The sequence below is a fragment of the Lissotriton vulgaris genome, chromosome 3_2, assembly GCF_964263255.1.
Source record: "Lissotriton vulgaris chromosome 3_2, aLisVul1.2, whole genome shotgun sequence".
Classification (NCBI taxonomy): Eukaryota; Metazoa; Chordata; class Amphibia; order Caudata; family Salamandridae; genus Lissotriton; species Lissotriton vulgaris.
The window spans coordinates 138910334-138922762 of record NC_141690.1 but is presented as its reverse complement, the minus strand read 5'-3'; the positions used below and the strand labels follow the sequence as shown (position 1 = coordinate 138922762).

At 50.8% G+C, this 12429-nt stretch overlaps 1 protein-coding gene across 1 annotated transcript in view; it reads right to left on the bottom strand.

The window, feature by feature from the left end:
* Window positions 1-510: 510 nt before the first annotated feature.
* The window catches only part of LOC147725426 (zinc finger and BTB domain-containing protein 49-like), a 127696-nt gene continuing 115777 nt past the window's right edge, over window positions 511-12429 (bottom strand). Inside the window, exon 8 of the mRNA XM_086964095.1 lies at window positions 511-1236. Within this exon, the coding sequence (XP_086820221.1) occupies window positions 686-1236 (551 nt within the window). The 3' untranslated portion in view covers window positions 511-685. The remainder of the gene's footprint in view (window positions 1237-12429) is intronic.

The following is a 12429-nucleotide window of genomic DNA, read 5'->3' as shown; positions in this document are numbered from 1 at the left end:
ATCAGATCTTGTGGTTTGTGTGGGGAAGCCTGGCAGACATTGTCCATCTAATATGCTTTTGTCCTAATTTAAAAATGCAACTTATGCGATTACTGAAAAAGGCATCTAATGACAGAGGTATTCGAACATGCAGAGGGGCAATAATTAAAGGACTCAGCACGACTGACCCTCAGCTGGCTTGTAAAATAATGACATTTTTACTGTATTATGAGACAAATTTTAAATTGGCATAATGAGAAGGACATTGCTGTTGTTTACTAAGATAATGTTTAATTCATAAGTGGGTTCATGCTTTTACAAAATAAAATCATATCATTCTTTTAAATAATATTTTATATTGACCGTATATTTGTATTATGAAATTGTTATGGTTTTAACTAACTTAAACAATAAAGACATTCACTTAGTGAGATTTTGTTATTAAGGGGATAAAAAGATTAACAAGCTGTGCATCCTAAAAGCAAGAATATTATTAATTTTAACATAAATAAATAGACAGACTACACCTTGTGAAAATATACATGTGCTTTCGTTGTGCCTCCTGACCATTGCAGCTTTAAAATGCTTACAGACTTTACTCAGTTCCACTCTGCCCCGTCATTCAAATTCAAGCAGTATGCTGCAGTAACAAGGCCCTTTAAAGTTCCTAAAAGCCACGGTAGCTGTTCTATTGCTTAATGGAGCATTACAATTCATTACAATTCATAATTGCCATGGTTGAACGAACAATAGACATACTGTCAGATTGATATGGTTCATCTGAAGACTGAACTTCAACTTCTTCATAAACATAGGGCTGAGGGGGTGGCATTTGCTGTGTAGAAGACGACTTAGGAACCTTATTATCTTTAAACCGCAGTTTCTCTGGTTCTGAGATATTGTGGTGTACAGTCATGGATTGTATTTTACAGGGGGATCCTGTAGGATTTCCATTAAATTCAGTTCTTGAATCTTCAGGCATTTTAACTGACATTGGTAGCAATGTAAGCGAAACGTTGTGTGTGAATGAATCACCATTCTGAGACCTTTCTGGGTCAGAATTTTCCATTACTTGAGAAAATTCCTCCAATGCAATAGTGGAGTCACTCTTGTTGGTTTTAAAGTGTGTTCTTTGGTGTCGTCTTAATACAGCAGAACGGGAAAAACACTTATTGCATGTATCACACGTGTATGGCCTTTCTCCGGTGTGGGTCCTCATATGTCGGCGTAAATCACCAGACCCTCCAAACCGTTTTCCTACGGGATAAAAAGTGACATTAGATGCTTATTCTGAATAACAGCAAACCTTTATGTCCATTAGATCAAAAACGTTGGGTTGAGAAAGCTTACATCCTGTGTCTACCACAATCTGATCAAGAAGATGTTCCTGGGGGAACGACTGAAAAAAAGTCATAAATGTCTAAATTTTAATAATTAATACAACACACTTTCAGCAAAAATAAGCAGCTAAAGTTAAGATGCAATATATACTTTCAAAAAACGTGAAATGTGTCATTGAAATTGGCCATCACATTCTTACTGGTCACAATGTAAGCTAATGACTACATCACATTTCATTTCACTTCAACTCAGTAGTTGTACTTATACAGACACCTTTCTTCCAAGTGTGAAGCAATTGCTTTGTTTCAAATGTTCTCATTCAGAGCATCAGCTCTTGCTAAGCATCTCATATTCTCTGCCATTCTTCTTTACTTTTAGTGAAAATATATCTACCTATATGTGTGACCCTAAAAAACCTTTACAAGTCAACCTAATTCTACACGGCGGGAGCAGGCGAGCTATCTACAGGAGGAGTACCCACCTTGAAGTAAGTGTGACTACAGGGGGATTCTCCTTGCCTCCCACTATTTTTAGCATTGGTTAGGGGTAAACTCGTATACCAGCAGAGTACAGTCAAGGGGTTAATTTGGAGCCAGAACGAGTGGTTCGGACACCCTCCTATCTCGGAATTCGAGGGAAGAGATACATAAATATATATATTCTGGGATCGGCAGAGTCAGGAAGGCCGGCATGACCCCGAACAAGTGGTGCATATACAGTGGCAGACATTTTAGTTAGCCATGTGCTGCCACATGCTCGCCATGTGCTCTGTCCTCCCTCAGTGTTGACTGCTCTTGCAATATGCCTAGAAACAAACTATATTCAGCATCTTCCACCTTCGCACATGCTCAGTTGAGCTTGTAGCTGTCCTTGCAACTGTTCCTAGTCTATAAATGTCAGGATGTTTTTGCCAAAAACAGCCACTGTTAGCTCCTCCCACTTTGTTGAGCAAGCAGATCTTGTATGTCCATATTAGTCATTTTGCATGCTTACATGAGCCAGGACTGCCCCTTGGTCTTATGCCGACGCCGACTATGCAACCTTAAGCATATATAAGGCCCCAGTTTTCAGTACTCCTTAGAATGCCTCATTCAGTTGCTAAGGCTTCTGTGTGACGTAGTCTACCTCTGAGGTGAATAAATGTATTCTTTTTATATTACAGCTTCTGTGCCAATTTCTTCTTTGTTGGTTTAAAAGGACCAAGTGTCAGTGGGACCCCTGAGCAGGTTTGTTGTTTTCTTCAGTGAGACACATCAAAAATAAAAAGTGGCCCAACACATACTAACAGCCCCACAGAGCAACCAGGAATAACATTTCATGCACTTGATCAGGTAAAAAGTGGTGTCAGAGGGGGTGATATGACCACCCTATTGAGACTGAGGTGAAGTGGATTTTTCAATTGAGAGCAGTTACATCTGGGCTTAATTGTAATAATAAGTTTCATCATTTTTTGTAAAAAGGAAAACAAAAATGTACAATGCTCATTGCAAAATTTCAGTTATGAAAAATATATTACTGTGACGCGTAATGTTAAACATTGTGGACACAGGATGTGATCTCAAATATTGCTGAAATAACACTGTTCGCCAGTGATGCTGTTAAAACAATGGTTTTGTAAACAAGGAACAAAATTGAAGACGTAACATGAAAAAATTGATGTATAGACCTCTAGACAGAATTTGTAATAGATCTATAGTTATGGATATTTAGACCATTAGAAGGATGACATCAAGGGGGCGTGGCTTAGCACGCGAAGCGAATGGACGCCTGTGGGTGGAGCTCCGTGCCGAGCTCCCCTTCCCGGCGCTTTTATCCGGGATTGTTCTCCACAAAGCCTGCCGAAAACCACTGGCGAGTGCCCCATTAGCTCCGACGCGGCGCCTGTCCAACTTTGGAGCAGATCGGACCTACAACACCGCACCGAGAGGTGCCGGCCGCCCGCGGCCGCAAACATCGCCCCCAGACCCGGCGCGAGCCCAGGAAACGCTGGGGATCCAGAAGAGGCGGTAGGCCCGAAAACGCGGCCCGCGCTAATCTTACACGGACTGCACACCCGCGCACCGGAAGCCGTCCGCTCCCTACGACGAAGGGGTACTGAGGAGAAACGACCACACCAACACGGCCGGAAACCTCATGCACCTACCGAAGTGGAGTGACGGGAGTGCCCTGGAGCTGGCGGTGGCCGCTGGGCCTGGGTGCGACTCCCCTGCGACAGGCGCCGCGAGAGCCCGGACACAAAGAGAAGAGGAGAGGTGAGCGACTGGGCCCTGGGCACCTGGGGAACCGATGGACAGTGGAGGTTGGGGCACGCAGCACGGCAACCACCGGTGGACGCACAGGCCACAGCACACAGCACACGAGACCCTGGTCGCCAGCAGTGCCAGTGCGGCACCAAACACCCACGACTGCGCACAGAATCCTGGCTCCTCACCACAGCATAGCCCACAACCTACCGACAAAACCCCAGAAACACACTGTGGGAACAGCGACGCCCAGATACACTGAGCTGGGCCGGGGGGAACAACGACCTGCACTGCCTACACCCCGGGAGAGGTGGGACGCCAAGCAGCTGCCGCACAAGCGGAGCCTGTCGGAGACGCCCGCCAGGCTCCCACCAGACGCCGGCAGCCCACTGCTCTTGCCAACGGCCGGACTGGACAGGCCAAGACCGCAACTGTAAGACACGCTGCACCCCCTCAGCCAGAAGCGCTTGTAAGGAGAGACACACCGCGGCACATGACACTAACGGCCGACCCGGCCAAAGCACAGTGAGCACCTAGGAGCGGGCCGGCAGGAGTGTCTGTCCGCCCGGCCCCCAACACTCGACGCCCCGTGTCTGAACACACACTCCACTGGCTGACTGCAACGGTCTTTACTCGGAACGCCCCGCGCCGATTCCTGACTCCCCCCCGGCGGACCGGACACCCGGCCTACCCGCTCGACAACTTCCCAACGTGGGCCTCCTCGAGGGCGCCGAACATTACCTCAAGCACCGATGTCTGGCGGGACCAGGGCACGGACCGGCACTGGGGGCGCAATAACTAAGGGCAAAATGGACAAATCTAGCGCCATGAAACCGCTGGGTATGCGAGCGCTGTACAAATATTTTTAAATTCAAATTCAAATTCAAAATCACTGACCAGGACCAAACAGCAGCAAAGCTCGACACCATGCTTGCAGCCATGGAACGGCTGGAATAATCTATCCAGCTCACGCGCACCTCCCTGGCCGCCAAGATCGACAGCGTGGCCATAGATCTCACGCACCTCCGTGCAGACCACAAAAAGCTTGCGGACCGCACCACGTCTCTGGAGGGAACTGTGAAGGAGCTCCAGCCCCAAGCTAGTCAGACACACAAACACGTACAGGACTTGCTGAATCGGGTGGAGTTATGTAAAATGTTATGTAAAACAATTTATACCGCGCACGTACACCGAGACGGTTTCTTGGCGCTCAAAACAGACATAACAAACTGAGGCAGGGAGCATTACTCAAAGGCCAGCTTAAAAAGGTGAGTTTTCAGGGTTTTACGAAACAAATCATAAGTAGGGCAGTGACGAAAGGGCGCAGGAAGGGAATTCCAAAAAGTGGGGCCAAGAAAAGAGAACCGGAGGCCGCCGTGTTTTTTTCGGCGAATCGGTGGAATACAAAGAAGATAGTCGGCAGAGGATCGAAGGTTACGGGATGGGAGGTATCGCCTGAGTTTAGAGGAAATGAACTCGGGGGCGTGATTGTGAAGGGACTTGAATACGGTGCAGCCAAGTTTGAAGGAGCACCGTTTGGCCACAGGGAGCCAGTGAAGGTTCTTCAGGAGTGGGGAGACATGCTGGTGTTTAGGTTGACGAAACACCAGGCGGGCCGCCTGGTTCTGGATTAGCTGAAGTTTTTGGAGCTGGTAGGCGGGGATACCCGCATACAAGATGTTAGAAAAGTCCACCCTGGAAATAACCAGGGCCAAGATGGTAAGGATGAGTGCCTCTCTGGTTAAGAATCTACAGATCTTGCGGATCCTGCGCAGCTGGAAGAAGCAGGATGATGTGACTGCCGAGATCTGAGATTTCATAGATAGATCCTCCGAGATTATCACTCCGAGACTTTTCACGGTACTGACTGGACGAGGGGGGACGCCAAGGGAAGATGGCCAAAAGTTGTCATTCCAGGGGTTAGTGGAGCCGCCCACCAGAACGAGTTCCGTTTTGGACGGATTCAACTTAAGTTGGCTATGAGCCATCCAATCAGAAATATGTAACATTGTGGTTTGGATGTTAAGACCGGAGGTAGGGGAAGTGTCCAGGGGAAAGATCAATTGCAGATCATCTGCATAATTGTAAATGGTGGCGGGGGAGTGACGAAGGGACGCCAGAAGTGGTTGCATATATAAATTAAAAAGAAGCGGGGAGAGGGCTGAACCTTGGGGGACACCACAGGTGAGGGGAGAGAAAGGGGCGGAGAAAGTAGAGAGGTGAACAGCCTGGGAGCGGCCGTGTAAGAAAGAGCGAACCCACTCAAGGGCGGTCCCGCGGATGCCGGCGTTGTTGACACGGTCGATCAAGATGGTATGATCGACCGTGTCAAAAGCCGCCGACAGATCTAACAAGACAAGAGCCTGGGGGATGTTATTGTCGGCGCCAGTTCTAAGAGTGTCCATCACTGCAGCAATCACCATCTCTGTAGAATGTAGTGGGCGAAAGCCAGCCTGATGAGGGTCCAAGAAGGAGGAAGTTTCCATAAAGGAGCTGAGGCACTTGGTTACATATGTCTCCAAGATCTTTCCCAAAAAGGGGAGGAGAGAGATAGGTCGGTAGTTACTCATCACAAGAGGGTCTGCACTAGGCTTCTTCAGGATAGGTAACACAATAGCCTGCTTAAAAGCCTCAGGAACAACCCCTGATGTCAGCGAAGAGTTGAGAAGAGCCAGGGCAGGATCAGGGCAGCGCCCAAAGATTTCTTTGAAGATGTGAGGAGGGCAGCAGTCCTTAGGGGAACCAGAGCTAACTTTGTGAAGAAGGCTATGAAATTCCGTGGTAGAAATGGGAGGGAAGGTATGGAAGGTCTGAGCATTCTCAGAGGGGAGAGGGAAGGAGTTGGAAGAAGCAGGCGGGGGAATGTTATTTTTAATAGAGGAAATCTTATCTAAAAAAAATGAGTTGAGCTCATCGCACAGAGCCTGGGTGGGAGTAGGCGGAAGAGTGATACGATCAGGGAGGGAGAGCTCATTGACGATAGAGAAGATGTCCTTAACTTTTGAAGCCGACTCAAGAATCCTGCATGAAAAGTAGGAAGTCTTGGCCTGAAGGATAGAAGATTTGTATTTATTTAAAAGAGTGATGAATTCAATCTTGAGTACGGGGTCGTACTTCTGGCGCCAGCGGCGTTCAGCCTGGCGGAGGGCCAGCTTATCAAGTTTGAGCTGGTCCGAGAACCAGCGCTGAGCGTCGTGGGGGCGGGAGATTTTAATAGGCTTTGAAGGGGCTACAACATCAACAGCTGCCTTCAGCCAACGCTCGAGAGTAGAAGCTTGGAGGGAAACAGAATCAAGAACAGGAGGGGTTGAAGCTGCCAGGAGCGAATGGAGAGTAGTCATGTTGGCATTCTTCCAGTTACGGGCCATGGTACCAGCAGGGCGCAGAGGACGATGGAAACTGGGCAGGTTGACCGAAAAGGAAACAAGATAATGGTCGGACCAGGTGCAGGGGGTGACCAGGGGGGGCGAAGAGTCGAGATTAGCCAACCAAACCTGGTCAAGTGTGTGGCCCTTGCAGTGAGTGGGAGTGAAGATCAGCTGCTGGTAATTCAGGCTGGTAAGAGTTTCTGTAAACAGTTCTGATAGTCGACTCTCTTGGGGATCAGAAGGCCAATAATTAAAATCACCCAAAATAAGAATTTTGGAGTGGTTTATGAGGAGCTGGGAAAGGAGTTCCCCGACTGACAAAGCAAAGGAGGGCATATAAGTGGGGGGTCTGTACATGACAACACAGGCAAGGGAGGTGGAAGGTGAGCGAAGCAGAATGACAAGGGTTTGGGAGTGAGGGATAGGGGTGCAATCTAACATAGAAAAGACGTGTTCTTTGCGGATGATAGCAGCAACCCCGCCGCCAACTTGCCCTCCGGGGCGATTGACATGCAGGATGTAGTAGCCGATGGGGAGAGCGGCGAGAATATCGGGTACAGAGTCTTCCGTCAACCAAGTCTCTGACAGGAAGAGTATGTCTGCCTTGGTGTCATCTAATAGGTGGAAAATCTCAAGTTGATGTTTCACCATAGAGCGCGTATTGAGGTAAAGGATATTGAGGGTAGTGATAGAGGGAGTGGGGGAGAGGGAATCAGAGGGAACGGGATCAGGCGAGAAAGGCGGGGACGGAAGCGCCGAGCAGGGGGAGTTAGAAATACTGCAATCATCGGCTCTCCTAACGGCCTCTGGGGGCAGCGGAACAGGGTGTTGTAGAGAGCATAGGTCCGCTGAAGAGTAGCGGAGCGTGGGGGTAGGGTGAGGTGCCGCGGAGCGCGACCCGGCGAGGACGGGCGCAGACGGGCAGGACTTTGGCTTGACTTCGGCGCGACGTCGGCGCTCCCGCTGCGCTCGTCCGCTGCGCTTCCGCCATTCCGGCATTTTATGTGGGAGGGGCGTTTAACCACTAGCCCGCTGACCTGCACTGTGTAAGGCAGGGCGGAAGTGGGGAAATGAGGTGGGTCAAAGGCGCTCTGCAAGCGACCCTCCGCACAAGCGGCACTCAGCCGAGGCGGACCGGGGTCTGGAGCGTGATTAAATCAGGTAGGCAGCACTCGCTAAGCGCGAGAATGGTAAGGCACTGAAGCGTGGTCGAGTTACAAAACACAATTTTAAAACACACGAAACAAATGTAAAAAAAGCGGAAAGCCGCTTTGAAAGCTATTAGTCAGCTTAGCATATTTAATAACATGAGGCGAGTAGTCTGCACAGCCTGGGTCGCTGTGTCTGTCAATGGGGTCCCACGTGGCACTAAGATTTATACCAGAAGATCAACAGCCACTAGCCCGCTGACCTGCACTGTGTAAGGCAGGGCGGAAGTGGGGAAATGAGGCGGGTCAAAGGCGCTCTGCAAGCGACCCTCCGCACAAGCGGCACTCAGCCGAGGCGGACCGGGGTCTGGAGCGTGATTAAATCAGGTAGGCAGCACTCGCTAAGCGCGAGAATGGTAAGGCACTGAAGCGTGGTCGAGTTACAAAACACAATTTTAAAACACACGAAACAAATGTAAAAAAAGCAGAAAGCCGCTTTGAAAGCTATTAGTCAGCTTAGCATATTTAATAACATGAGGCGAGTAGTCTGCACAGCCTGGGTCGCTGTGTCTGTCAATGGGGTCCCACGTGGCACTAAGATTTATACCAGAAGATCAACAGCCACTAGCCCGCTGACCTGCACTGTGTAAGGCAGGGCGGAAGTGGGGAAATGAGGCGGGTCAAAGGCGCTCTGCAAGCGACCCTCCGCACAAGCGGCACTCAGCCGAGGCGGACCGGGGTCTGGAGCGTGATTAAATCAGGTAGGCAGCACTCGCTAAGCGCGAGAATGGTAAGGCACTGAAGCGTGGTCGAGTTACAAAACACAATTTTAAAACACACGAAACAAATGTAAAAAAAGCGGAAAGCCGCTTTGAAAGCTATTAGTCAGCTTAGCATATTTAATAACATGAGGCGAGTAGTCTGCACAGCCTGGGTCGCTGTGTCTGTCAATGGGGTCCCACGTGGCACTAAGATTTATACCAGAAGATCAACAGCCACTAGCCCGCTGACCTGCACTGTGTAAGGCAGGGCGGAAGTGGGGAAATGAGGCGGGTCAAAGGCGCTCTGCAAGCGACCCTCCGCACAAGCGGCACTCAGCCGAGGCGGACCGGGGTCTGGAGCGTGATTAAATCAGGTAGGCAGCACTCGCTAAGCGCGAGAATGGTAAGGCACTGAAGCGTGGTCGAGTTACAAAACACAATTTTAAAACACACGAAACAAATGTAAAAAAAGCGGAAAGCCGCTTTGAAAGCTATTAGTCAGCTTAGCATATTTAATAACATGAGGCGAGTAGTCTGCACAGCCTGGGTCGCTGTGTCTGTAGAGTAGAGGACAGGGCCGAGGATGCGGAAGGTAGGGCACGAAGGAATAATGTACGCCTGGTTGGTGTTCCGGAGAAATGGGAAGGGAGGAAACCGGAGGAACACATGGAACAATGGCTGACATCCATCCTACCGGAGGGCTCCCTCTCGCCTCACTTTGTGGTGGAACGCGCCCATAGAATCCCCACCAAACCCTTGGCGACAGGCTCCAATCCGAGACCCATGCTTCTCCGCATACTGAATTACAGAGACAGGGACTCCATACTACGGGAAGCGCGCAAACTCGACGAAGTGAGAATCGATAACACAAAGGTAATGTTCTTCCCGGACTACACCATACAAGTACAGAGGCAGAGACACTCCTTCTTAGCAGTGAAAAGACGTCTACGTCAGCAGGGCCTACAATACTCCCTGCTATTTCCAGCGAAACTGAGAGTGATAGCCGGAGAGAGAACACATTTCTTTACGGACCCAGATGAGGTGGAGGCATGGCTAGATAGCGGCACAGACTCAGCTCCCAGGACGCCTGCAGATCACACAGGCGGACGCCAATCTGGCAGGAACAGGAGACGACGCCGCCCTCGGCAACGGGCGCAGGCAAACGCGAACGGAACACAGAAGACACCTCCCCCGGCGGACACTGTGCAGCAAGAAAAGCAAGAGGCCCTTCGACTAGTAATGGAGCTCAGTCGATCCCCGGCGCCGAGCGAACCAACTGGCAGCGGTGTACAGGACCCTCCAAGCGACGACAAAGCTTTATATGGAATGTCGGACTCTCCTGCGACGGACCCTGGACCAGACATCACCCCTCAAACATCAGAGTATATTGGCTAACTGACTCCTGCAATGTATCCACCGCGAGCCCCTCATGGACGCTCGGAAAACCGCCCGCGAAGAGGTCGCGGATCCAGACTGAACAAAACTAGCTCGCCGGGACCCCTGGACTGCCGAGTGCTGCGATTTGTCCCAGCGATGCCCCAGCAGACACTGAACAACCAGCCCATAGCTCCTGTGGCCGCCTGTCCCACCACAGACTGATCAAGACACGTAATGTATGGCATTCAATGTTTATTTGTATCCATGGCCCATATACCATGTATGGTTTAGGCTTCCATACGCCCCCCGGGAAGGGGAGCGACCCTCCTATTATGACTCTGAAACTACTTAACCAGCCGCTACTGCGAGCACTGCATAGCAGCCCCCAGAACTGAACTAAACTTTGTTACTCTCCTTGAGAGCATGGACGGGAGCACGTTTGCCCTCCGACCTTTTGGTATTACACATGTTTGCATTGTTCATTGGCTAACTGTTTTATTAGCCATGTTAATTGCCTACTTCCCCCTTTACAGTATTGCTATGGCGTGTGGAACGGACAATGCTCCTGATGAACAGTGGGTGGGTTGGGGGTGGGGCGGGGAGGCCGCTCTGGGGAGACCGTTAATGTATTGCAATGTCTGCGATTAACATCTGTACCTGGAATGTGAGAGGGATGCACACACCATCCAGACGGTATCAAATATATTCATACCTCAAGCGCCACCATGTGCAGATTGCCCTCTTACAGGAGACACACCTCTGCGAGACAGAGGTCAACACCCTGCGCCGTAGATGGAGAGGTCACTTGTATGCCACGCACCACTCTTCCTATGCTAGGGGGACGCTAGTGTGGATACGCCCGGGCACCCCATGGGGCACGCTGGAAACACTGGTGGACCCCGGGGGGAGGCATGTAGCAGTTAAAGGCAGGATAGATGGGAACCCAATAGTGTTAGCCTCGATTTATGCACCCAACACAGGGATACAAGATTTCTTAGCACAACTGTCCAACACACTGGCGCCCTGGCACGGCATCCAGTGGATATTGGGCAGGGACTATATCTGCACCCTAGACCCTTCCCTGGACCGCTCCCGTCTTCCTCTGCCCAATTCCCCAGCACACCACGCGGCGCGAGCCCTCTTGGATTGGTCCACACAGTGGGATCTACAAGACGCGTGGCGCAGCCATAACCCAGCCACTAGGGCCTACTCCTTCCACTCGGGGGCACACGACTTATATGTACGCCTTGATAGATACATGGTTTCCAGGGACCTGCTGCCGGCGATCAGGGACACACAATACATGGGCCGCACACATTCGGACCACAACCCTCACCTCATGACACTGGCCTGGGAGCAGCCGAGACCGCCGATTCCCACCTGGAGACTACAACCAGACCTCTTGCTTGACGGTGCATTCAGAGCCTCGATAGGGGCGCAATCGGCACAGTACTTTGAGGATAACAACGGCATGGCTTCCACGCCCCAGCTGGAGTGGGACGCGTTCAAGGTGGTCCTGAGGGGGCTGTGCCTCGGCACCCAGGCGCATACTCGCCGCCAGCTGGAGGCAGATCTAAAACGGCTAGAAAAAGATCTGCTACAAAAAGAAAGGGAGGCGTCAGAGGGGGATAATGCGGGGCTGCTGGAGGCGAGAACGGAACATGACAGACTAATGGGTAGGTCAACTTCACTGCACACTCGGCACGCACACATCGCTACAGCGATAAACCGGGCAGGTTATTGGCCTGGCTGATACGACGGGAAGACCGTTCTGCCCCAGTGACGGCCATACGCCCTGCCGCAGGTGCAATGGTGTATACCCAGGCGGACATACACACTGCCTTCGTGACACATTATAAGGCGTTGTACCGGTCGCAACTGAGCAATCCGCAACCAGACATCCAAGCATACCTGGAGGAAATCACAATCCCCACCCCGACCGACAGCCAACGAGACGATCTTGGATCACCGTTGGTGGCGGATGAGCTGCGCAATGCTATCTTCGCCCTCTCTAATGGAAAAACCCCTGGCCCAGACGGGCTGCCTGCAGAATATTACAAAGCATACTCAGACATTCTCATCCCTGAACTGCTCAGAACGTACTCGGCAGCTCTAGATGACTCCTCCTTACCTGCGTCTATGAACGAGGCAATACTGGTATCGCTTCTCAAACCGGGCAGGGAAGAGACGCTCCTCGGGTCATACAGGCCAC